We start from the raw sequence: 22,646 nt of genomic DNA, 5'->3' as shown, positions 1-22,646 counted from the left end.
TAAAGTGCTGCGGAATATGTTGGCGCTATATAAATAAAAATTATTATTATTATTATTATTAAACACGTAAATGTTGTCGAGTGGCCTAGTCAAAGCCCAGACCTTAATCGAATAGAGAATCTGTGGTCTGACTTGAAGATTGCTGTTCACCAGAGGAAACCATCTAACTTGAAGGAACTGGAGCAGTTTTGCCTTGAAGAATGGTCAAAAATCCCAGTGGCAAGATGCGGAAAGCTCATAGAGACTTATCTAAAGCGACTTGCAGCTGTAATTGCCGCAAAAGCAGGCTCTACAAAGTACTGACTTTAGGGAGGTGAAGAGTTCTGCACACTGAAGTTTTCAGTTATTTTGACCTATTTGTTGTTTGCTTCATAAAAAAAAGAAAACCAAATGTTTACAGTTGTAGACATGATCTTGACATGAACTCTCAAAAAAAACCAGTCAACCTAAATTACAGGTTGTAAGGTAGATAAACACTAAAAATGCCAAGGGGTTGAATACTTTCGCGAGCCGCTGTGACATCATTGCGTCTGCAGTACACGTAATCTGACTCACAGGCACTGGCTGAATGGTGGGTCACAGAGCCTTTGGCTCCGATTCACCATTCTATTCAACAGCATCTGCATCCTGTGAATGTGGATGCTGCTGATATCGTGATGATGGGTGGGAGGAGGGACAAGTGTTGAGCGGTGCCACCCCCCCGCCTTATGGGCCCCATAGCGGCCATGTACTCTGCCACCTACTACCATGGCAACCCATTGTGGTCCTCATCTTTTAGGTTTCATGGTAATTGTTGACTATAGCATTTAAGGAGTTAAACATCCGGAAATGGAGATGGCTCTCAGCAAGGAGTTGCATGTTATAGGTGATGGTAACTTACACTGGTCGCTAAGCTTTCAGATTCTAACATTAACGACTAGTGTTGAGCATTCCGATACTGAAATATCAGGAGAATTTTCCCACGCTGTCAGTGACGTGCATGAGGTGAGCTGAGTTCATTGGACATGACCTCGGCTCATCTTTATGCCGTCACAGCGAGACACTGAGGAGCACAAGCATGCCTGCGCTTCTCAGTGTCTGCGGCATGGCAAGCTGGATGGCAGCTTTCGGCTGCGATCCAGCCTGTCATGTGAATGTAGCAGAGCTGAAGCTGTCGTGGGAACCATGGAAAGGTAAGGATGATGTTGGTTTATTATTTTACTTTTATTGCAGGAGATCGTTGGCTTCAGCTGGAATGGGTGTGATGGTAAGTATGGTTTAATTTAGAACAATAAAGAATTGTGTCTTTATTTCAATTAAAGGACTTTATTCTGGGTGTTTGTGTTTTTTTTTTAACTTTGACTATGGGGTTAGTAATGGGGGTGTCTTATAGACGCCTCTCCATTACTAACCTGGGCTTGATGTCTGCTGGCATTATAAGCTGACATCAACCCCAGCCCTATTACCCCACTGCCACCGCTACAGGGCAGTGGGAAGAGCGAGGCTAAGTGCCAGAATTGGCACATCCTATGGATGCGCCATTTCTGGGAAGGCTGACGGCTGGTGTTTCTAGCCTGGGAGGGGGCCAATATTCATGGCACCCTTCTTGGGCTATTAATATCAGCCCCCAGCTGTCTGCCTAGCCTTTGCTAGCTATTAAAATAGGGGGGACCCCACGTCATTTTTTTTGGGGTCCCCCATTTTAATAGCTAGTAAAGGCTAGGTATTCAGCTGGGGGCTGATATTAGTAGCCTGGGAAGCTCCGTGGGTATTACCCCCTTCCCAGGCTTCAAACGTCTGCCCCAGCTGTCTGCTTAACCTCCGCTAGAGCCTAAAATTATGGGGAACCCCACGCCAATTTTTTTTTTAATAAATCCTTTATTTTAACACTAAATGACAAGTACAGTAATCAACACTGTCACTGTACTTATTATATATGTGACTGACATGTTTCTATCTAATCTATGTATGATTCTCTATTCTTTCTATTCTAAATTGTCGGGTACCGCTGCTGAATTGCCGGCCGGCTTTTTTAAAGAGACGGTGCATGAAAACACTGTTATTTTTTTTAATAAATCCTTTACACTAAATGACAAGTACAGTAAGCAACACTGTCACTGTACTTCATATATGTGTGACTGACATGTTTCTATCTATCTAATCTATGTGTGATGCTCTATTCTTTCTGTTCTAAATTGTCGGGTACTGGTGTATGCCGCTGATGAATTGCCGGCTTTTCATGTCATTCTACATTATTCTTAGTTGTTTTCCTTCATGTAGAATTAACCTACAAGGAAAAAAAGGGTTTATTTTTATTCCGATATTTGTGTCCCATTGACTTACATTGGTTTCCGGTATCGGAATCGGCGATATCCGATACTTTTTGGGTATCGGTCCGATCCAATCCGATCCGATATTTCCCGATATCGGAAGGTATTGCTCAACACTATTAACGACCCAACAATCACTATAATTGCGTGATGTGAATGAATGGGTTGAGCAACTGAACAATATGTCCGAAAAGGCTCGTTCATCGTGTAGGAAATAATTTATACAGGCAAAAAAATTCTCATTCATCGTTTGAAAGTTGTGTAATATAAATGGAGATTGCTTGTCCCAAGATTAGACTGGCAAAAGGGAGGCGTGAAAATTCAAGTCCTAAATAGTCATTGTCATGCTAATGGATGAGGATCCACTGCGCCACGGACTGGGCTTACCCTGGAGGGGTAACTAAGCAGCTACCTTGTCTTCACTAGAGCCTCTGATGGTGAAGTTAGGCTTGAGCTGCAGGTAGCCACCAGGTACCACTCCAGGTCAGTCCCCGGTACGGCAGCAGCTGACTCCAAAGGTCAGGGTTGCAGATACGGACTCAGAGTATCAGGCTGGACAAGAGCAGGATCATTGGCAGAAAGGATACTGGTGCTGGTTCAGACTGGATGGGTTCTGCAGGTTCAGAATCATAGGTACTGGTTCAGACAATACAGCTGGTTTAGATGGGACAGGTTCAAGATCACAGGTTCTGGTTCAGTCAGGATGGCTGGTTTAGACGGGACAGGTTTGGGATCACTGGTACTGGTACAGACAGAATGGCTAGTTTAGACAGGACAGGGTTCAGGATCACAGGAATTGGTTCAGACATGACGGGGACGCTGACAACGGACTAGAAGGATTGAAGACAAACTAGAAACTACAGTTGCTCAGGCACCTCCCTACAGGGGAGGGTGCCTTAAATACATGATGCATCCCAGGAATAGGCTGGGGACACTTCCAGAGTGCATGCGCCGACCCTCCAAGAAGCAAGGAGCGAGCGCGCCCTAAGTGTTTCCAGCAGACCTGCGGGGCATGCGCAGGTTGTGGGGCCTGGGAGCTGCGGCGGAATCCAGAGCAGGAGGAACAGCAGAGTGGCTGTGGCGGTGAGCATGTTGGCGTCCCTGTATTATGGAGATAAGTATCCTCTGGGGGTCTTCTGTGTATAGCCTGGGAAATTGCTATTAAGGGTGCGCTCTGGTGGATGTATATGTGAACCTGAAATTAATTATATATAACAAAGCAGGACTGTCTGGTGATTTGATATTATGCATTGTGATTTTCTTATATACCCATCATTATATCGTTACGTGCATATCTGAGATACCCAGAAGGATGGTATATATCTACGCATTGTATATATTCATTGCCTAGCACAAGGGACATTAGGGTTTTCAGGGACTGCTGACGTTGAGCGGGGCTGCCATGTTGAGTGTCTAGGGTGCCAACCTCCACGGTCTGGTAGCCTTAACAGTTCTATAGGGATGATTAGGGTCTGTTAGCCTTAAACATATTTTTCCCTGTATAAACCCTTCAATGTCCAAAGACCGACTATGATTTTATTGAATTGCGTGTTCTCCCTTACTTTTTGGATTTGGAATGTACAGAGCTTTAATTTCTCATAAAACATTATTGCAACATTGCAGCAAAGCCTTTGACTAACTGTAATTCACATCATGACCACCAGTACCAGATGCCCAGTCGGCACTACTTCTCAAAGAAAGGTGTGCCTGCGCTCCACCAGCATGTCGCACACAACATCACCGCTTCTTTGAGAAACTCTGTGTGTGACAGGGTGCATTTCACCACAGACACTTGGACGAGTAGGCATGGACAGGGGCGTTACATGTCGCTGACTGGGCACTGGGTAACTATGGTGACAGCAGGACAAGGGGCTGCTGTCCAAGTCTTGCCGTCCCCACGAGTTGTGCGTCAATCCTCTTTATGTCATTTTTCCTCCACTGCTTCTGCCTCCTCAACCTCCTCTCGGTCTTCCACCTGCACCCAAAGCCTGTCTGGTCATGCCACAAGCTTTCTAACTGCGCAGAAGGGATCCTGCACACCTCCTTACTATGCTGGCAGTAGGGCTCAACGTCATCAGGCGGTTTTTACATTGAAATGTCTGGGAAATGTGAGTCACACAGCTGAGGAGTTGTGGTCAGCTCTGGAGAACCAATTTCATGAATGGTTGTCTCCACTGGACCTGAAACCAGGGAAGGCCGTGTGCGACAATGCTGCAAACCTGGGTGCGGCCCTTCGCCGGGGCAATGTCACACACGTGCCTTGTATGGCTCACGTGTTGAACCTGGTTGTCCAGCAATTTTTAGCCCACTATCCCAGACTAGATGGCCTTCTGCAGAGGGCACGGTCGCTGTGTGCTCACTTCCGCCATTCGCATCCCGCAGCTCAGCGACTTACATCTCTACAGAAGTCGTTGGGCCTGCCACTTCACCGGCTAAAATGCGATGTGCCTACCCGGTGGAATTCAACTCTGCACATGTTGCAGCGACTGTGGCAGCACCGACAAGCCCTGGTGCAATACGTTCTGACGTATAGCCTGGGCCAACGAGATTCAGAGGTGGGGCAAATCACGCTGGAGGAGTGGTCTCAGATCAGGGACCTATGCACCCTTCTGCACAGTTTTGAAATGGCGACGAAGATGTTTAGTGCTGACGATGCCATTATCAGCATGACTATTCCGGTGATTTACATGCTGGAGCACATGTTAAACAGAATTCGGAGTCAGGTGGTGGCACAAGAGGAGGTGGAGGAAGTAGAGGAGGAGGAGTTGTATGCGGAAGGGCTAACATCTGCAAGGTCCAGACGGTCGGCAGCACCAAGGCGGCAGGCATGTGAGGGTGGGGGAGATGATTTTACCAGGGCGCATGGTAGCAGCCAAACTAGTGAGGAAGGTGCAGGAGCCCAGGAAGAAGTGGAGGACGAACTGATGGAAGACTCATCAGATGAGGGAGACCTTGATCACATTTCTGTTGTGCGAGGTTGGGGGGAGAGGACAGAGGAAGGAAGCATGATTGCTACCTCGCCACCAACACAACAGGGACTTGGTGCTCCTGGATGCGCAACACACATGAGTGCCTTCTTGCTGCACTACCTGCAACATGACCCTCGAATTGTGAGAATTAGAAATAATCCTGACTACTGGGTTGCCACACTGTTAGATCCCCGGTACAAAAGTAAATTTGCAGAAATTATTCCTGCCATAGAAAGGGATGCACGCATGCAGGAGTATCAGCAGAGACTGTTGCAGAATCTTACATGTGCTTTTCCACAAAATACCAGTGGTGCACGTAGTGAATCTCACAGTTCCAACTTGCCAACCGTGGGACCGTCAAGTGTTCAGCACTCAAACCGTAACAGAACCACAGTATCTGCTGGTAACATCAATTTTGCGGAATCATTTCACCACTTTTTTAGCCCATCCTTTGCAAGGCCACAGGAGACAAGAAGTCTGACACATAGTCAACGCCTAGAGACGATGGTACAGGAGTATCTCCAAGTAAACATTGAAGCCACGACTGTGTCACTGGACCCTTGCTCTTTTTGGGCTTCCAATCTGGATAAATGGCTGGAGCTAGCCACTTACGCCTTGGAGATCTTATCATGCCCCGCAGCCAGCGTTCTGTCTGAACGTGTGTTCAGCGCTGCTGGTGGTGTGCTGACAGATAAGCGCACGCGGCTCTCCACTGATAATGTAGACAGACTCACGTTCATAAAGATGAACAAATCATGGATCCGAAACGACTTTTCTACCCCTGTGTCATCCTGGGGAGAGTAAAAGCTTGAGGTCAGTATAGATGGACTAATAGACCAAGTCCCACACACCGCTAGAAGCCCAAATATTTTTTCAGAGCTAGATGCAGAAAAAAATTATATTCAATTTGCAACCTGCTGGAGGTCAGTATAGAAGGACTAATAGAACAAGTCCCACACACTGCTAGAAGCCCAAATATTTTTTCAGAGCTAAATGAAGAAAAAAATTATTTTTAATTTGCAACCTGATGGAGGTCAGTATAGATGGACTAATAGACCAAGTCCCACACACTGCTAGAAGCCCAAATATTTTTTCAGAGCTAGATGCAGAAAAAAATTATATTCAGTTTGCAACCTGATGGAGGTCAGTATAGATGGACTAATAGAATGATGCTATGCCCAAAAGGTTTTACTTCACTAGGTGCAGTAAAAAAATTGGTATTCTATACACAGGTGGTATATCTTGCAGCACAGATAGGCTACTCCACTAACTAACACACTCTGCAATAGGCCAAAAAGGATTAGCTTTGCTAGATTCAGCCAAATGCTGTGAAAAAAACTTGCACAGCACTGGCACAGACCTGCCTGGCAAAAACTGATAGGAACTGATGTAACCTAGTCCTGAAAAGGACTCCAATTACAATTAGTCTTTACTCCCACAATCTATCTATTTAAGAGCACAGACCTGCCTGATAAAAGTCGTAGGAAATGCTGCAACCTAGTCCTTAAAAGGACTGCAATCACAACTATTCCCTACTCCCAAGCTATCTGTAGATTTGTGCGAAAATTGGCTTGAAATTAACAAGGTATAGCGCACACAGCAACAGCGGTGCCGTCTAACACGCAGCTGCAGCAGTGAGAAAATGGTGGCGACGGGGAAAATGGCTTGGTCTTATAGGGCAAGGACATGTGACATACACTGCCAATCACACATGCCCTTGCTTGTGTGAAAAAAAGCACTTCGCTCCGTGTGTGCGCTGCTGATAGGCTGACACACTGCACCTCCCCACTGCAAATGCGGGAAAGAGAAAAAAAAATGGAGATCTTCATTGTTCCTGCAGAGATCCATCCCCTGCCCCTCCCCCCGCCCCGCTGTACACTCAAACTGCGTATTAACATTAATTTTCATCATTACTGAGAAAAAATCCAGTTATGATTTTGGTGCACGAACAGTTATCGAACATAACCTCGAACAGCCGAATTTTTCTCAAATTGTTCGTGTTCGCCGAACGGCTCGAACACCGCCCAAAACAGCTCGAATTTGAGATTGGCGAACAGTTCGAGTAGAACAACGCTCATCTCTAATAAAGATCTCATGTTGGTGCATCATGAAATCATGTTTTCTTGCTACAAAGGTAAGGACGGTCACATCTGTATGATCACATTTTCATATTACACCCAGGGAAATAGTCTATAGCAGTGTGGCCACTTACCCATTGTTTGCACTTCAGAGGATTTGACCATCTGACAACTTGGCAGAGACTTGCTGGGGAATCCCTAACCAGGTTCCAATAAATATCAAAATGGAAACTTATTGTTTAAAAAAAAATCACACCAATCCACATTAAATATTTTATTGACAAGATTTTATATTACAATGAGGCAAATCTTTTAACGTAAAGCCTTTCCATTGCAGAATAAATTTGGTGTATCTGACGCTAACCACAAGGTGGTGAAATATTTTGCTTCATATTAAAACTTTCCATAGAAAAATAAAGCACTGACATTTCCCTATTTACAAGCACTTTAATAATGTTAATATGGCAAAATGTATCAAGTAAAGAAAATGTTTGTAGAGCAAGTGCTACTGACATATTGAGAGTCTCTTAGAATAAGGCAGTTCATAAATACTGTACTCTTTCTAGTAGCTAGGTCTTATACCTCTTAATTTAATATACAGCAGTCGGGGGATGTATACTGGCTACAGCGAGAAAGTAATACAAAACGGTAAAACTGGCATTATAACAAACACGACAGGCTGCAATCACTACATGGAACTGATCAATGGAAATATACACACTGCATTGCACATTAACATTCCCTTTCATCCAATACATGGAATAAAAAAAGAATTTACAAAATTCACGCACAAAAATACGGCAAAAATACAAAGTTGCATTAATGGGTCCCGGGGAAGGCTGCCTGCAGCTATCCAATACTCTTCTTGAGGAAACAAGGAGGGCAGGTTTTCGGTTTGGAGGCATTTGAGGGTATAAAAGGCACATCACTCGGCATTCAGCAGGGTCATTTCATCTAAGGCAATGCTCACGGAGAAGCAATGAAACTTTGGGATCTTGCTGTCATTTTTAATAGTTTAGGCACTACATCATCCCGATTGTCCGAACAACCTGAATAAGAGATTTGATGTCCTGCTACTTGTTATCGAAGCACCTTTAAATTAGGGTTAAGGAGATATGTGAGAGGCACCGTCTTCACCTAGAACTCCCCTGACTCCCATGGCTACTTTCTGATCGAGTGGTGCTGTATCTCTTCTTTACTATCATACTGATGTATGCCTTCATCAGCTTCGCAATATCAACCACCTTTATGAGAGAGAGTAAAACAAATAGGTTATTGCCATTTATATATATTTGAATGAATGGAATTAATTTATAAACAGCCGATAATTTGTGGTAAATCATGTATTAAAGTATTTTATGCGATAATCCAATGTAAAAAGCTAGAGGTTATCTAAAGGGGCTGCCTGGTGAAAACAAGTTATCACTAGGGATGAGCGAACTCGGGAAAGTTTGGGTTCTGGCACCCGACCCGAACTTCTGAGCTGGAAAATTCTCTCTCTCTTCTTCCCATGAAACATTGCAATGGACTTCCTGGAGAAGTCCGTGATCGGCGGTTAGCACCGGACACTAACTATCCGGTACGAACCCTGAACCTTTAAGTTCAGGTTTGCTCATCTCTAGTTATCATCTATCTATAGGATAGCATGGTGGCTCAGTGGTTAGCACTGCAGCCTTGCAGCGCTGGGGTCCTGGTACAAATCCCATCAAGGACAACATCTACAAGGAGTTTGTATGTTCTCCCCGTGTTTGTGTGGGTTTCCTCTGGGTTCTCTGCTTTCCTCCCACACTCCAAAAACATACTAATAGGGAATGTAGATTGTGAGCCCCAATGGGGACAGTGCTGATAATGTCTGTAAAGAGCTAAGGAATATAATAGACCTATATAAGTGAGTAAAATAAATTGGTGATAACTTATTGATTGATGGGGGTCCGACCTCTAGAACTGCACCTTTGAGGCGTTTTTCAGCATAACAATACTAGCCAGCACATTATTTCTGCTACTGCATAGCCTGTATTTCCTAAGCATGCTATCCTGTAAAGGGAGCTGCCGGCAGTAGATCTTGATGATTTACGTGCCCAAGAGCATTGACCATGGCAGAACAGTCTCCAGACAACCATTAATAACCTCACTGATAACAGCCAAGGCATATAAGTGTGTGTAGTTCTACACATAGTGCTCTTACTCAATACTGAATAAATTGAGATTTTTTCACTTTTTTCCCCATTTTTTTAATCATTTGCCTATTATTGATATGCCTATCGATTCTACAATTTCTATAACTACAAAATTAAATCTGAGTTTACTTACTGCACTAGTTTCAAAGAGAAGCTCCCGCTCATCCACAACTATCTTGTAGGTGTTGGATAATGGAGCACCAAAAGAAAGGATATGTTCATAGTGAAACACCTCCAAAGGTCGTCCTTCTCCTCTTTTGTAGACTGAAACTGATTCCACGCTCACACCTAACCACAATTCTTGTGGAAATCCACCTTCTTTGCACTGTAGAACAAACAAACATGCAACAATGTTAGAATTTGATAAGAACTTGCAAATCTGACAGCAAGTACCATTTATTATCAGACTATTTCACTGAATATAACATAAGAAAAATCCAAAGCATTTCATATATAATTTTCCTACCTCAACATCAAACAGCGTTGACCCATAACCAGGCCATTCTTTTATCAGGGCCATGTATTTGGTTATGCAGTGTTCTGGAGTGGTGCCCTGGAGTTTCTTCCATTTGTCAATAATATTGGTCCTGGTTGACATCACCTCTTCTTTAACCCACATATCCAACATTTGGTCTTCTTCTACCTTCTGCTTACTGACAGAGCCACTTCTAAAGCTTCTCCTTAAGGATCCTTCCAAGAAACTAGATCTCTTCCTTTCAGATCTTTCTATTGGTGTAGTCACTTTGGTGGATTGGGAAATACGAGACTTCAGTTTATGAACAGGGTAAAACTGTTCCATCTCTGGTACCGTAGTGTGTGGGCTGTGGTCTCCTTGAGAATACTGTAATCTTAAAGCTGCAAGGACCTGTAAAGTCTCTTCAGGGGCAGGAAAATGGCCTCGAATAACTGCTTCATGTGCCTGAAAAGTATAATGGTGGGCAATGTCAAGTGCAGAACTTCCTTGCAATTAGATTTTGTAATAACCAGACATTTGTGCTGCGTATTACATGATTGTAGAAGAAAGTTGTGAAGAAGGTGGTTACTTTATCCTTACCTGTTCAAACATAAATGCGTATTCAACACTGTCTCTTGGTACATGTTCTGTGTCTAAGAAGCAATACAGCTTAAAGTAGAACTTCCACTGTCTATCTCCTGGATCAGCACTGACAGCAAGCCTTGAAAAGAAAAGAAACCTGTATTTAAGATTACCTGCTGAATATACAATGTCCATGATCTGATTATTAACCAGATAAAAACAGCAGGCAGTAGACCTTTTCCTAAAACTGGCAGTGAAAATGATTACTTTTGTAATGCTCATCTTTCCATGGTCATCTCACTAGTTACAGCCAAAATGCTTCATTGGCTTTAAAATTAGTGATGAGTGCATGTGTTCGTTACTCGAGTTTGCCGAGAGTGCTCGGGTATGCACCGAGTATCATGGGTGCTCGAGTCCCTGCTGCTGCATGTTTCACAGCTGTTATACAGCCACAAAACATGCGGGTATTGCCTGTGTTTGTCAGGCAATCCCCGCATGTTTTTGGCTAACAGCCGCTAAATATGAGGCCGTGGGGACTTGACCATGTCACTCGAGCACCCCCGATACTCGGCGCATACCCGAGCACCCAAGGCAAATGCGAGTAACGAGCACTTGCGCTCATCACTATTTAAAATATATCCCATTGTGGTATTTTCAGCTCTTGAGACAGTTTTGGAGTTAAAGGTGCTGTTAATTATTTTAGAAAATATGGCTGCTTTATTCTAAAATCCATACTAACCCTTTCTACAGCACCCACTGACTTCAATAGAGTCAAGCTGTAATACCAGTCACAACCCATGGCATGGAGTGGCGCTGTTTCCAGAAGAAAGCTACTATGTTTTTATTCATGTAACACGGCATATTCTGGAAACTGTAAGGATATGTTCACATGTAGCGTTTTTTCCTGCATAAAAAAAGTGTTGGCATGGAAAACACTGTTCACATTATGTGCATTTTTTATGTGTTTTTGATGCTTTATTTGAGTTTTTATGCGTGTTTTTATCTCATTGATGCATGATCTTACTGGAAAAAATGCTGAAAGATTTTTCTGAATAGGTGCCGGAGGGCTCAGGTGGGTTTTGTAGGTGCTAGGTGGTTGGAGCCTCACACTGCGTACACAATGGCTTGACAGAGCACCCACCATTTTTTAATAGTATGATAAGGAAATGATAAAACTGACACTGTAAATCTTGATTACTGAAATGGCATCACAGTAAAGCATATGGATTGGGAGAAAAATACAGAGATCAATAGAAAATACACACAGATTCTGTGTAGTAATAAGTGCTACTTTCCGATTGTGAGCTTTGGCGATCACTAGTAGAACGTAGAACAAGCGAAACCTACTTTTCAAATTTAGCCAGGACATCGGCCACCACAGCTCTACTTTCAATGGCTTTATCTGTGACACCATTGTACTCGAAGAGGGCGAACATATTTCTGCTATCTTCCATAGCCAGGCCCCGGATCAACTTCTCTACAACCTACAAAGAGACAATTGCTTTCATTATGGAGGGCGAACAGCTGTATGTAAGGCTTTGACTGAGGACACATTATAGTGCAGTATTAAACCATTAAACCATGCCCATTAAACATTATTGCCCATTAGGTGAACAAGTAATATATGGTTGTGCCGGGGTCTCTAGGGTGAGATCAGCTCTCCAGTCTAGGACATAATTGTCCCAATAAGATGACCCCTTTAGAAGGAGATTAGACATAACTGGTATAATATGAGTTTACTGTTAATAACCATTATTATTATATTAAAATATAATACTATTGCATTAACTAGCATACATATTGCTTTACAAAACCAATTATATTTAATAAGAAAGACACTTGGAGACAGTATCCAATATCTAGTAAATATGTAATATACCTTTATTTCCCAAAGGGCATTAAATAATGTAATATGTGGGTCACTACGGACGACTTGTCTAGTTTTGTAACTCCCCGACCTGTAATGGTCAGTTCATGTCAAGGACTCACCTCGCCAGCTGTGGTGTGGGAGTTGATGGTGATCTTACAAGCCCCTCCACCGTGGCAGTATACTGTGGTTGTAATTTCCTGCCTCTTTATTAAAGCTTCAATTTCATCTCGAGATGGCACAAACTCCCTGCACTTGGCTTTTTTCAAGGATTCATAGATGAATGCAGCATACTTTTCCATCTCCGAACCTTGGAAGTGTTCTCGTATTCTAGAAAGGTAAAATAAAAAGCAGACAAGTACAAAGAATTAGCTGCCTTACTTAATATATAAATTGTAAAAAAAATTAATAAAACACTGATGTAGAAACACATGAATTAAAGAAGCACTCCCATGAAGTTTTCTCCGTGAAATGTTTGTATAGTATATATGCATGTACTGTAGTGTGTATGTGTTAATATACTCAAAAACCGCTGTCTTCTCCGGTGTCCAGTGTTGTTCTGCTCCTCTTCTCAGTGACGTCACCGCCGTGCAGACTGTCCAGTTCACTCTATGCTCTATGCGTGAGCTGGAAGTCTCTTTCACAGTATAAGCCTACAGTGCATCATTCTGACGCTCCATGGGCTTACATTGTAAAAGCCACTTGCGCGTCATGGAGAGCATAGTATGACCCAGAGAGTCTGAAGAGCGGTGATGTCACTGAGAAGTGGAGCAGAACGGAACTGGATCCTGAAGAAGGCAGCGGTAGGCGAGTATATTAACAGATACACACTACAGTAGATGCACATATTCACTGATTTAATGGAAAAAAATCTTAATGGGAGGGCTTCTTTAAGCCAAATCACTGTCTGAAAATATAGGGTGTAATGTGCACCAGAGCAAGAGTGGCTGACCCATACACAGTATTCATCTGAAGGTTTTTCAAGCTATATAGTTGGCAACCGAGCATTATATGTATTACTCTATGGTGCAGTTCAGTCTTGATGTGTAAGGGCTAAATTAAAGTGAACCTATTACCTACAAAAACACCATTTACTTGCAAATATAGTGATAATCTGCAGAAAAATATCATATTAATAATGTTTAGCAGTGTAACTGGACCAGGGGCTGCAGGGAGAAAATGAAGTTTTATTCTCCCCGCAGCTGCCCATTTGTAGGGCGGAGCTGTGTAGTGATCAGTGACACCATACACTGGCCCAATGTCTGGAAGCGAGCAGCTGCAGGGAGAATAAAACTTAATTTTCTCCCAGTAGCTGCTATTTCAGTAACCAGCTGAACATGACTAAAATGTTATTTACTTGCAATTTACCTCTGTACGTGCAGGCAAATAGTGCTTTTGTAGGTGACAGGTCCCAGTTATATTTGTCATTTAAATAGTAGTGATATGCCATCTAAACGTATATCTCACCTCTTCAGATGAAATTTGAGATACTTGAGAATACTGCGACTAGGTGGAAAGGTACAGCTCAGACACGTGACGATCTGCCAATGATACAGGTTCCCGATGCTGCCAGGATGTAGAGCTTTGTTGGTCTGCTTAATGAGCTGACAGTAAAGTTCATCTCTCAAAGGTCGCAAGTCATGACCAGTCTGAAGAATACCCTGGATTATTGGCACAGGATCAGGGAGAGACTCGAGCTGCTGCAGAGAATTGAATATCTTGATGGCTTCGTCCTGGAGCGTTGTATAGCCTTTGTCTTTTAACACTGTAACAAGAATAGACATGGGTAATTAATTCCTGAGCACATCTGATAATATCAGGATGATAATGCAATCATAAAGTTAATTAAGTGCCCATTCCATGTAATAACAAAGTGCTCTTCTGGCAGTGATAACTACTGGAGTGAGTTTACTGTACTACGGAATATAGTTGGCCTTTGACTGTATGACTGCACTTCATATCAGTATAACAGGGAAAGAGTGGGTCACAGTTTAATAGGATATAGCACAGGACTGGTGCGGAGTCAAGCTTTTTGGGACTGTAATATTGACGGCCAATCCTGCAACAGACCATTAATATCAGATTAGTGGGGTCCATTTACCAGCACATCCACAGATCTGTCAGTTAGTGCAACTCTCTGCACTTCAGTCCCATTCACATAAAAGGGACTGAGCTGAAATGCCAAGTGCAGATCCTACAAATTTATGGTGCTGAAAGGGACACTAGCCCGTGGAATCAGCAGATCATAATGGTGCCATCAGTACTGGAAGATCCCTAGTGCTGAACCTGTCATGTTGGAACATTCTGCTCCGTTTTCAGGCACAGTATTGCCTGAAAACTAAGGCGGTGCTGAATAGGACTTGTACAATTTTGTGGAAAAATGCATTCATCTAACACTATGTTTATTCTGAGCTTACAAATCCAAAGGGTGGTCTCACTCAAAGGCTGAATGTCCTCTCTGTATGAGTGTGCACACAGGTAGCTGTCAGTCAATGAGTAGGACCCCCCACTGAACTGCTATGCCCACAATGAACAAGAATCTAATGAAAATGACATTCCCATCTTAGCAACTTGGCTGATTGCTGGAGGTCTCACCACTGAGACCCCCTCCAATTTTAAGAATGGGACTCTGAAGTGCACAGTTTTAACGAAGCAATGGCGGAACATGCATCCAACTGCTCCAGTCATTGCCTACGGGACTGAACTGCCGGAGATAGCCAAGTACTGTATCCTGCCATCCCTCCATTCAGAACACTTCAGAGCCCAGGTCTTGGATATGGTGGGGGTCCCTATGGTGGGATCCTCAGTATCTGCAAATTATTGCTTGCGTAGATGATAACTTGCCAAGTCGGGAATCAACCTTTAATAAAATACTAGGTATACAGAATCCTCTCCGACAAAACTATATGTATCACTCTGCTCCGCCATTTCTGTACTGTAACATGCTCATTGCATATAAGATCACATTCGGTGCAGATCAGGTACACGTTATGCCATATTCAGAGATAAGGAAAGACGTACAGTTTAAGTTGATGTCTCCATAAGGAAGTGGCAGCAATGGAGAATGCAGAGGGTGGTGAGTGTAGCGAAGGATTGGATTTCTTTTGTATATCTGCTCTACAACTTCATTATTCAGGCAATTTTCCTAAAAAAAGCAAACAAGCAACCCATTTCCCATGAGATAGAGATCAGGACCATGTCACAACAACATATACATTAGTATTATCAGCATCTTTTCTTTTTACTGGGGTTATTACTCTACATTTGGCAGGGCACCACTTTATTAGCTGCTGACCTTGATGTCCTGTATTAGCTGCTGTGTTGGGGTGTCTATAGGAGCCTTAGTGTCAATGACATTCTGAATAGCGCTGGCCCATCTCGTGGCTTCATTCAGCAGCTTGGTGTAAAGGCGATAACAGTGCTTGCGGCCATACACCATCACGTTCCAGTATCCTGGGGAACAGATCGGTCTTACACTCATCATACATATATTCACGTCTCATACATCACATATACAAAAGAAAGGGTTACTCACCAGTTTCTTTAAAGATTTTCTCCTCCGGCTGTACCACAGAACATAGGCTGTTAAGGACCAACGTGCCCAGTTTAATGGCATTTTTCTCTGAGTTCTTGTAATAGTCTAGTGAATTGTGGGTAAGGACAAACCAACGCTTCTTTAGCTTCAATGAAGACATCTTAGGGCTGTTTTTCACTTCCTTGTGCAGCCAACCTATAATATAATATAATATTAATGGTGCCGTTTTCTTATAAGTGAGAAGAATATAAAATAGAGCAATAGTGTACTGTATACTGCTGTGATACGTGACATACAGCCATTCTCCATAGACAAAAAGCGCTTTTTTGCGTTTTTTTTACATGCGTTTTTGTAGCGTTTTTAATGTTGCGGTTTTTGTCTCTTGTTGGTATGTCATGTTTTAAATAAAGCTGCTTTGTTTTTGATGCATCTTGGTATTTGGCTTTGACAAAACTTTAGTGATACAGTCATGTGCGGATTACATGCGTTTTTGATGCACCATCAGCTGATGCCAATACTCTTCTGTGTGTGCCTGCCCACATAGAGTTAACCTGGCAGTCAAGAATTTTTCTGTCCATATGGTTGGGGGCCATACACAATGGCATTGTGGGCCCCATGTGTCCCTTGGGTCACAGATTGTACATCCCTGGTGAATGGGAAGAGGCCCTGATACTGGTGATGTACACCTTACTGACCTGTTAGCTGCAGTATTATCTGCTGCAGATCTACCAGTTCTCTGAATGCTGAGCTCTGTATAACCCGCCCACACCACTGACTGGCAGCTTTATGTGTACACTGCATAGGCAGAAAGCTGACAAGCTGCTAATGAGTGCCAAGGTGTGGTTGGACTATCTGGCAGGAGGTGTACTAGTCCTCTAGTGATAATCTCCTGCTGATAAAACAGTGACTTTATCAAAACTACATCAAGCAACCCAGTAAGTGACACATTGCTGGAATCAGGGTCCCTGTCTCTACATTATGCTACTCTCAGATTAGGTGGTAAAACCCTGGTGACAGATTGCCTTTAAGAATAAATCTTTTCAGGTAATATTTTATCAATGTAACACTATATAAACATATATACCATAAATGTATATGTACTTTATGTACTAGATGTACGCTATAATATATATCGAAATTGCATAAATATCAATCAGATACATAGAATATATTAATTTTACATGAATTACTATCTTTAAAATAGGTAGTGCTCAGTAAAAAGGCTCATAGTACTGGAAGGAAATAGAGTTTCCTAAAATCTAGGCTATTCATTGTGTAATGAAGCATTCTACAATTTACCAGTATGCTTTCTCACCCCTTATAACAGGATCCCTCCATAGAATAGAAATGTGTCCTCGTCGTGTGATTTACAGGAGCCTGTACGGTATAAGTAACAAGCCAGGCACACGACCGGGAAAGATTTCTATCCCATAGAAGTAACCTGAGAAGCAAGCAGAGATTGGTAAAATGATTCAAAAAGTCTAGTAATAAAATGTGCATCTTCCATTATACAATGAGCGCGCTTTATGGCTGGTGTTGGAATCTGAATACCCTTTAAAATGTCCTTACAAATGGCGACTGGTGCACCAGTCAGCAAAACACAGATCTCTCTATGGAAGGAGCTACTGAGATGAATACATTATAACGATATTAGAAGTGTCCGCCAATATTTTACTTAGGCCGAGATCGACATCAAAGCGTCCGTCACAGATTCCTTCATATTTAATTCTGTTTTGTGCACTTCCATAGAATATCATTTGAATAATATTTTGGATAAAAAATCCAACTTTCATTCATTGCCATATCCTACTTTTTGGAAATAATCTTCATCTGACTGCAGAATTTAGTTAATATACAATATGCTAAGCTGAACCTGCTTCTCACCTCGGACAATGAATTCCTGCCCCTCCACTCGAGTGTCGCCCTTGGACCTCTGCAGCAGTGTTATCCAGTGGTGCATTTCTTCAGGGGTGTCTGAGTTACAGTGAAGAACGCGATTTGCAGTGATGATTACAAATGAGTTTGGTCTGAAGATGGAAAAAGGGTGGGAAAACGTTAATAGCTGTAAAATAAACATGGGCGTTGTTTGCACAACAGCCGATGGCCCAAGAATTATTTACCCTCAGTGACCAAGTACATATGAAATACGTGGAAGAATACTCCTTCCATTATATTTACTGTAAAGCTGCCAGTCGTTATAGAAATAATTTGTAGATGTATCATTTAAAATGTCTTGTGAGCACAACCCTCGCAGGGATAGTATCACGTTAGGTAGGGGATAACTTCCCGATCGCTGGGGGTCCGACTGTAGGGATCCACACTGATCCTGAGAACTGGGTTTCTGAATGAAGAAATGACACTTCATTCTTAATGGAACCACAGGAGATAGCCAAGCGCTGCTCTCAGCTGGTCTTGCACCCCAATAAACTCCAATCTGGAGAATAGCCCTTTAAGGCTATGTTCACACATCATGTTTTTTGATGCGTTTTTTAATGCAAATTTTCAGCTGCGTTTTGCAGTAGCAGCAAAGTCTAAGACATTTCAGAAATCTTATGCACACATCGTGTTTTTTTTTTTTAGTTCAGGATTTTGCAAAATAGAGCATGTCACTTCTTTCAGTGTTTTTTCAGCGTTTTTTCACCCATTGCAAGTAATGGGCGGTGAAAAAAACGCTGAAAAAACACACCAAAAACGCAGGTGTCAAGTTTTCAGCATTTTTTGTGCCTAAACCAGAATGAGATTTTTTTTTTCACTGAACTTTATGTACATGCATAACAGAGACAAAAGGACAGTGAAAAAATGCTGAAAAAATGCACCAATAAAAAAGCAAGAAAGCAGCAAAAAAAAACCTGAACAAGCTCCTGGCAAGAGATCAGGTTTTGCTGCAGAAAATGAACACTGAAAAAAACCATGATGTGTGAACATAGCCTAAAGGCGTTTCCCATATATGACACTTATAACCTATCACCTTTGCTGGAACCCCCACTTTCACTAAAATGGGTCTCCTGATCCTGTTTTTCCTCACCACATGGTCAGCCAGAACTGATACAGCTCCACTCATATCTTTTGAACTGATGGATGGAGATATCAGACTGCTTTATTCAGCTGTCTCCGTTAGTCCCATAGCAATCATATGCTCTATCCATCCCCACATAGTTAGTAAGAGCAGGGGATGGCAACCTCCGTTCTCATGGTTGATGGGATCCTCCCTACCCTGTGGTGATAAATGTCTCCCCTTCGATCAATCCAACATCCAAAGTCCCCTCTTACCACTTATGTCTTCTAGCCTCTAGTGTGCTAATATGCCAGGGCTTTTTCCTTGTGTGTGAGTTGATCTGTACTTTGCGTTGCCTTTATGTATGTACCAGTTCTTCTGGGAATATGATGAATGCATTACATGTTTCACATACTGTCATGACATCTGCAGACTACCCTTGGTTAATATCTGTGCCAGGATGCCTTACCTATCAGGGTTGTCAGAAGCACAGACAGAATCGATCAATCCAACATCCAAAGTCCCCTGTATAGAGACAAAATATCATCTTTAGAAATTTTAAAAGGAATCATCCATCTAATTCCATAAGATAAACTTCTTATGAGTTGATGTGCAAATCACCTATTAGATTTTATCCGTGATATGTTCTATGTGTGCAATGAGGGCAATAAAGATGATAGAAATAAGGACCAGTACAGATTTAGTCTAGGTACTGAAAATGGGCCTTCAAAACGTTATCTTCTGTTGGATCCCAGGACTGACACTGTGTATGTATCAAGTTAATATTACAAAGTCTTGACTCACTACCCCCAGTGGGGTTCACAATCTAAATTCTCTATCATTATATCCTTGGAAACCCATGTAAACATGTGGAGAACATACAAACTCTATGCAAATGTTGTAGATCAGTGTTCCTCAACTCCTGTCCTCAAGACCCAACAGGTCATGTTTTCAGGATTTCCATTCACATTGCACAAGTGATGGAATTATCACCTCGGCAATACTAAGGAAATCCTGAAAACATGACCTGTTGGTGGGTCTTGAGGACCGGAGTTGAGAAACACTGTTGTAGACGATCCCAGGGCTGCAAAGCAACAGTCCCACCCACCGAATCACTGAGTTGTTGATAATAATACTGTTATTACTGCTAAGGATGAAGGTTAGGTTGTGCGTAATTAGGCCTGCATCACAACTATGGATTAGGCTCGGTGCACGTAACGTTTCGCAATGTATACATAATAAATAATCTTTATTATGGCATAATTCACATTAAGAAACACTAAAAAAACATACAAAAAAGTGATACAGGAAAAAAAGGGTTGTACACCTGGTTTGCCTCCATACACTCATAAAGTGTAAGTGCATATGAAGCCCAAATATAATTCATTAATAGACCGATCAAAATGCTGATGGTCAGACGGTAGCAGTGTGATTTTTGATTGGTACAGATTTCTTATTGAGAATTATGTCGTAACGATTATTGATTATGTATACACTGTGGAACAGTCTCCTCTGTATATAGGTTGTTGGTTATTGTAGGAGTATATATTCACTTATTCTCATTCTGGCCTAGGTTGGTTGTTACAAGTCTTATGTGCCATCCATATACAAGAAGTGTCCATTTGGCAGAGTATATGTTGGAACAGCTTTGCCTCTACTTTACTGAAAACAGGTGTCGAGAATACTTTCACAGCAAGTGTATAAAAAGTATAGCCATCTTGAGCATAGTGCCCATGCTAATGCCAGAGCAGTGTGAACGTTATATGAATCACATACATACCATATATAATATGTATGTTCTCTTATCCATACTTTACATTCATCAAGAGTAAAGAATTTGGTTCCAAAGATCCTTAACAGATGCGGATCGCAGAATGGGATCAATTCCTAATAAGTTACAGCTACTTTAATGGTAGTGTCTTTTACTGACTGTACTAGGGACAGCAAGAAAACTAAAAACCTGACCACCACCTCCATATAGTGTGAACAGGTGCACGCTGCAATGACTGCATAACATACAATAACAAAGCACAGCAGCACGCTGTAAGGGCCAAGACATATGCAAACACTGAGAACATAAGAGCTATGTATAGCTGTATATACAGTATATATATATATATATATATATATATATTATGTTCTCAGTGTTTGCATATGTCTTGGCCCTTACAGTGTGCTGCGTTGCTTTCTTATTGTATGTACCAGGGACGGTCACCTACTCCGTTAGACCTTTTTACTAAACTACCATAGTGCTCCCAAGAACCCAGTGCCAAGGCAAAGTGATGAAAACATGTTCTCCCTATTATAAGCTATTGAGATAATATTTGTAATCTGCATTTCAGGTACAATAAGATGTACAGGAGCAGATTCTTACATAAACCTGAATCTTCTGTAAAAAAGTATTGCATTACTAGACAGATAGATCTCTTCTGGAACAAAAAAAGAGTAAAAAGGTCTTAGTAGGATTAGACTAATCTCCGAATAATACATGCAGCTGAGTGATGAATGAATTCCCACTTACCACAGCATTTTGTGGATTTGCTTGCTCATCGTGCATTTCCCGAATTTCCTGCTCGGTGGATGACTGAACCTGGCTCATAACGCTGAACCACTGACTGCGGGAAGAAGAGAGACAGCACTCGGACATGAGAAGCCTGCATACAGGCCACAATCACCATAACAGAGGCATATATCCTGCACAGCCTATGAGCTTCCATGTTCTGGCCAGTAATATCCAACGTACATGGTGGAGTCTGATCTGCCACCAGACCTCAGCTGTATCAGCCCTGATGAAGGCACCGGAGAATACGTGCAGAAGGCTTTATACAATCGCTGCACTTGTTTACTGGAAACAGATATCATTATCCGACAATGTTTTGGAAAAGTTGCTCATGAGTCACCAAACAGATAAAGACGAAATTACTAACATGACTGTGCGCCGGTGTCTATTATTATTATACTGTATTGGGTGTAATATCCTTAATAAAATGACCACACGTGAAGGAACAGCGTTCTTATTTCTAGTCATATACAGTATACTCTGATATGGCAAATGCTGCTCCTCTTTTAGAAAGTCTAGTCTGGAGGGTCCAGATAATTTTTTTTGTTTTTTATTATATCACTCTTCAGATCAAAAGATATCTTGATTTTTTTCTTTCTTGTATTTTACTATGTCACCCCTTCAGTCAAAGGCAAATGTCTTTTTTTGTATTTTATTTTGTTACTTTTCAGTTAAAGGGAATCTACCAGTAGGAAGCGTTATCGGTGTGAGACATGTAATGGCTGACAGTCTGCTCTCCTGATCTACATGTCTCACACTGGTAATGCCCCCTTCTATTTAATCTGGAGGCAGATTCTCATGCAGATCACTGTCCGGCCAAAAGTCCTGAACTACATACAAGAAAAATGTGCATTTCTCTGGAATAAGACATCAGATCGCAGATATGAAAGTATCATTTTACTCAGCTTCCTATGACCTACATGCCCATATAGACAGCTTAGGAGGCTTGATCCTGAATTTTTTCATTTTATTGTGTCACTCTTCAGTTAAGGATAGATATCTTTTTTGGATTTTATTATGTCACCCCCTCAATTAAGGACAGATTTTTTTTTTGTATTTTATATCACTCTTTGGGCTCATGCACATGACTGCTTTTCTCGGACGAGAGCTATACCTGGTT

General features: G+C 42.1%; 1 protein-coding gene across 1 annotated transcript in view; it reads right to left on the bottom strand.

The window, feature by feature from the left end:
- Positions 1–7,621: 7,621 nt before the first annotated feature.
- The window catches only part of MYO10 (myosin X), a 241,303-nt gene continuing 226,278 nt past the window's right edge, over positions 7,622–22,646 (bottom strand). The window contains exons 29-41 of the mRNA XM_073678623.1: positions 21,488–21,581; positions 19,436–19,491; positions 17,856–17,998; positions 15,972–16,166; positions 15,732–15,889; positions 15,458–15,581; positions 13,904–14,201; positions 12,559–12,766; positions 11,917–12,053; positions 10,588–10,708; positions 10,000–10,452; positions 9,667–9,858; positions 7,622–8,600 (exon numbers count right to left, since the gene is read on the bottom strand). Of these exons, the coding sequence (XP_073534724.1) occupies positions 8,490–8,600; positions 9,667–9,858; positions 10,000–10,452; positions 10,588–10,708; positions 11,917–12,053; positions 12,559–12,766; positions 13,904–14,201; positions 15,458–15,581; positions 15,732–15,889; positions 15,972–16,166; positions 17,856–17,998; positions 19,436–19,491; positions 21,488–21,581 (2,290 nt within the window). The 3' untranslated portion in view covers positions 7,622–8,489. The remainder of the gene's footprint in view (positions 8,601–9,666; positions 9,859–9,999; positions 10,453–10,587; positions 10,709–11,916; positions 12,054–12,558; positions 12,767–13,903; positions 14,202–15,457; positions 15,582–15,731; positions 15,890–15,971; positions 16,167–17,855; positions 17,999–19,435; positions 19,492–21,487; positions 21,582–22,646) is intronic.

The sequence above is a fragment of the Phyllobates terribilis genome, unplaced genomic scaffold (assembly GCF_046119375.1).
Source record: "Phyllobates terribilis strain yellow unplaced genomic scaffold, ASM4611937v1 Scaffold_4__5_contigs__length_816908805, whole genome shotgun sequence".
NCBI lineage: Eukaryota > Metazoa > Chordata > Amphibia > Anura > Dendrobatidae > Phyllobates > Phyllobates terribilis.
Note: the sequence above shows the minus strand (reverse complement) of the source record. Positions and strands in the feature narration are given on the sequence as shown.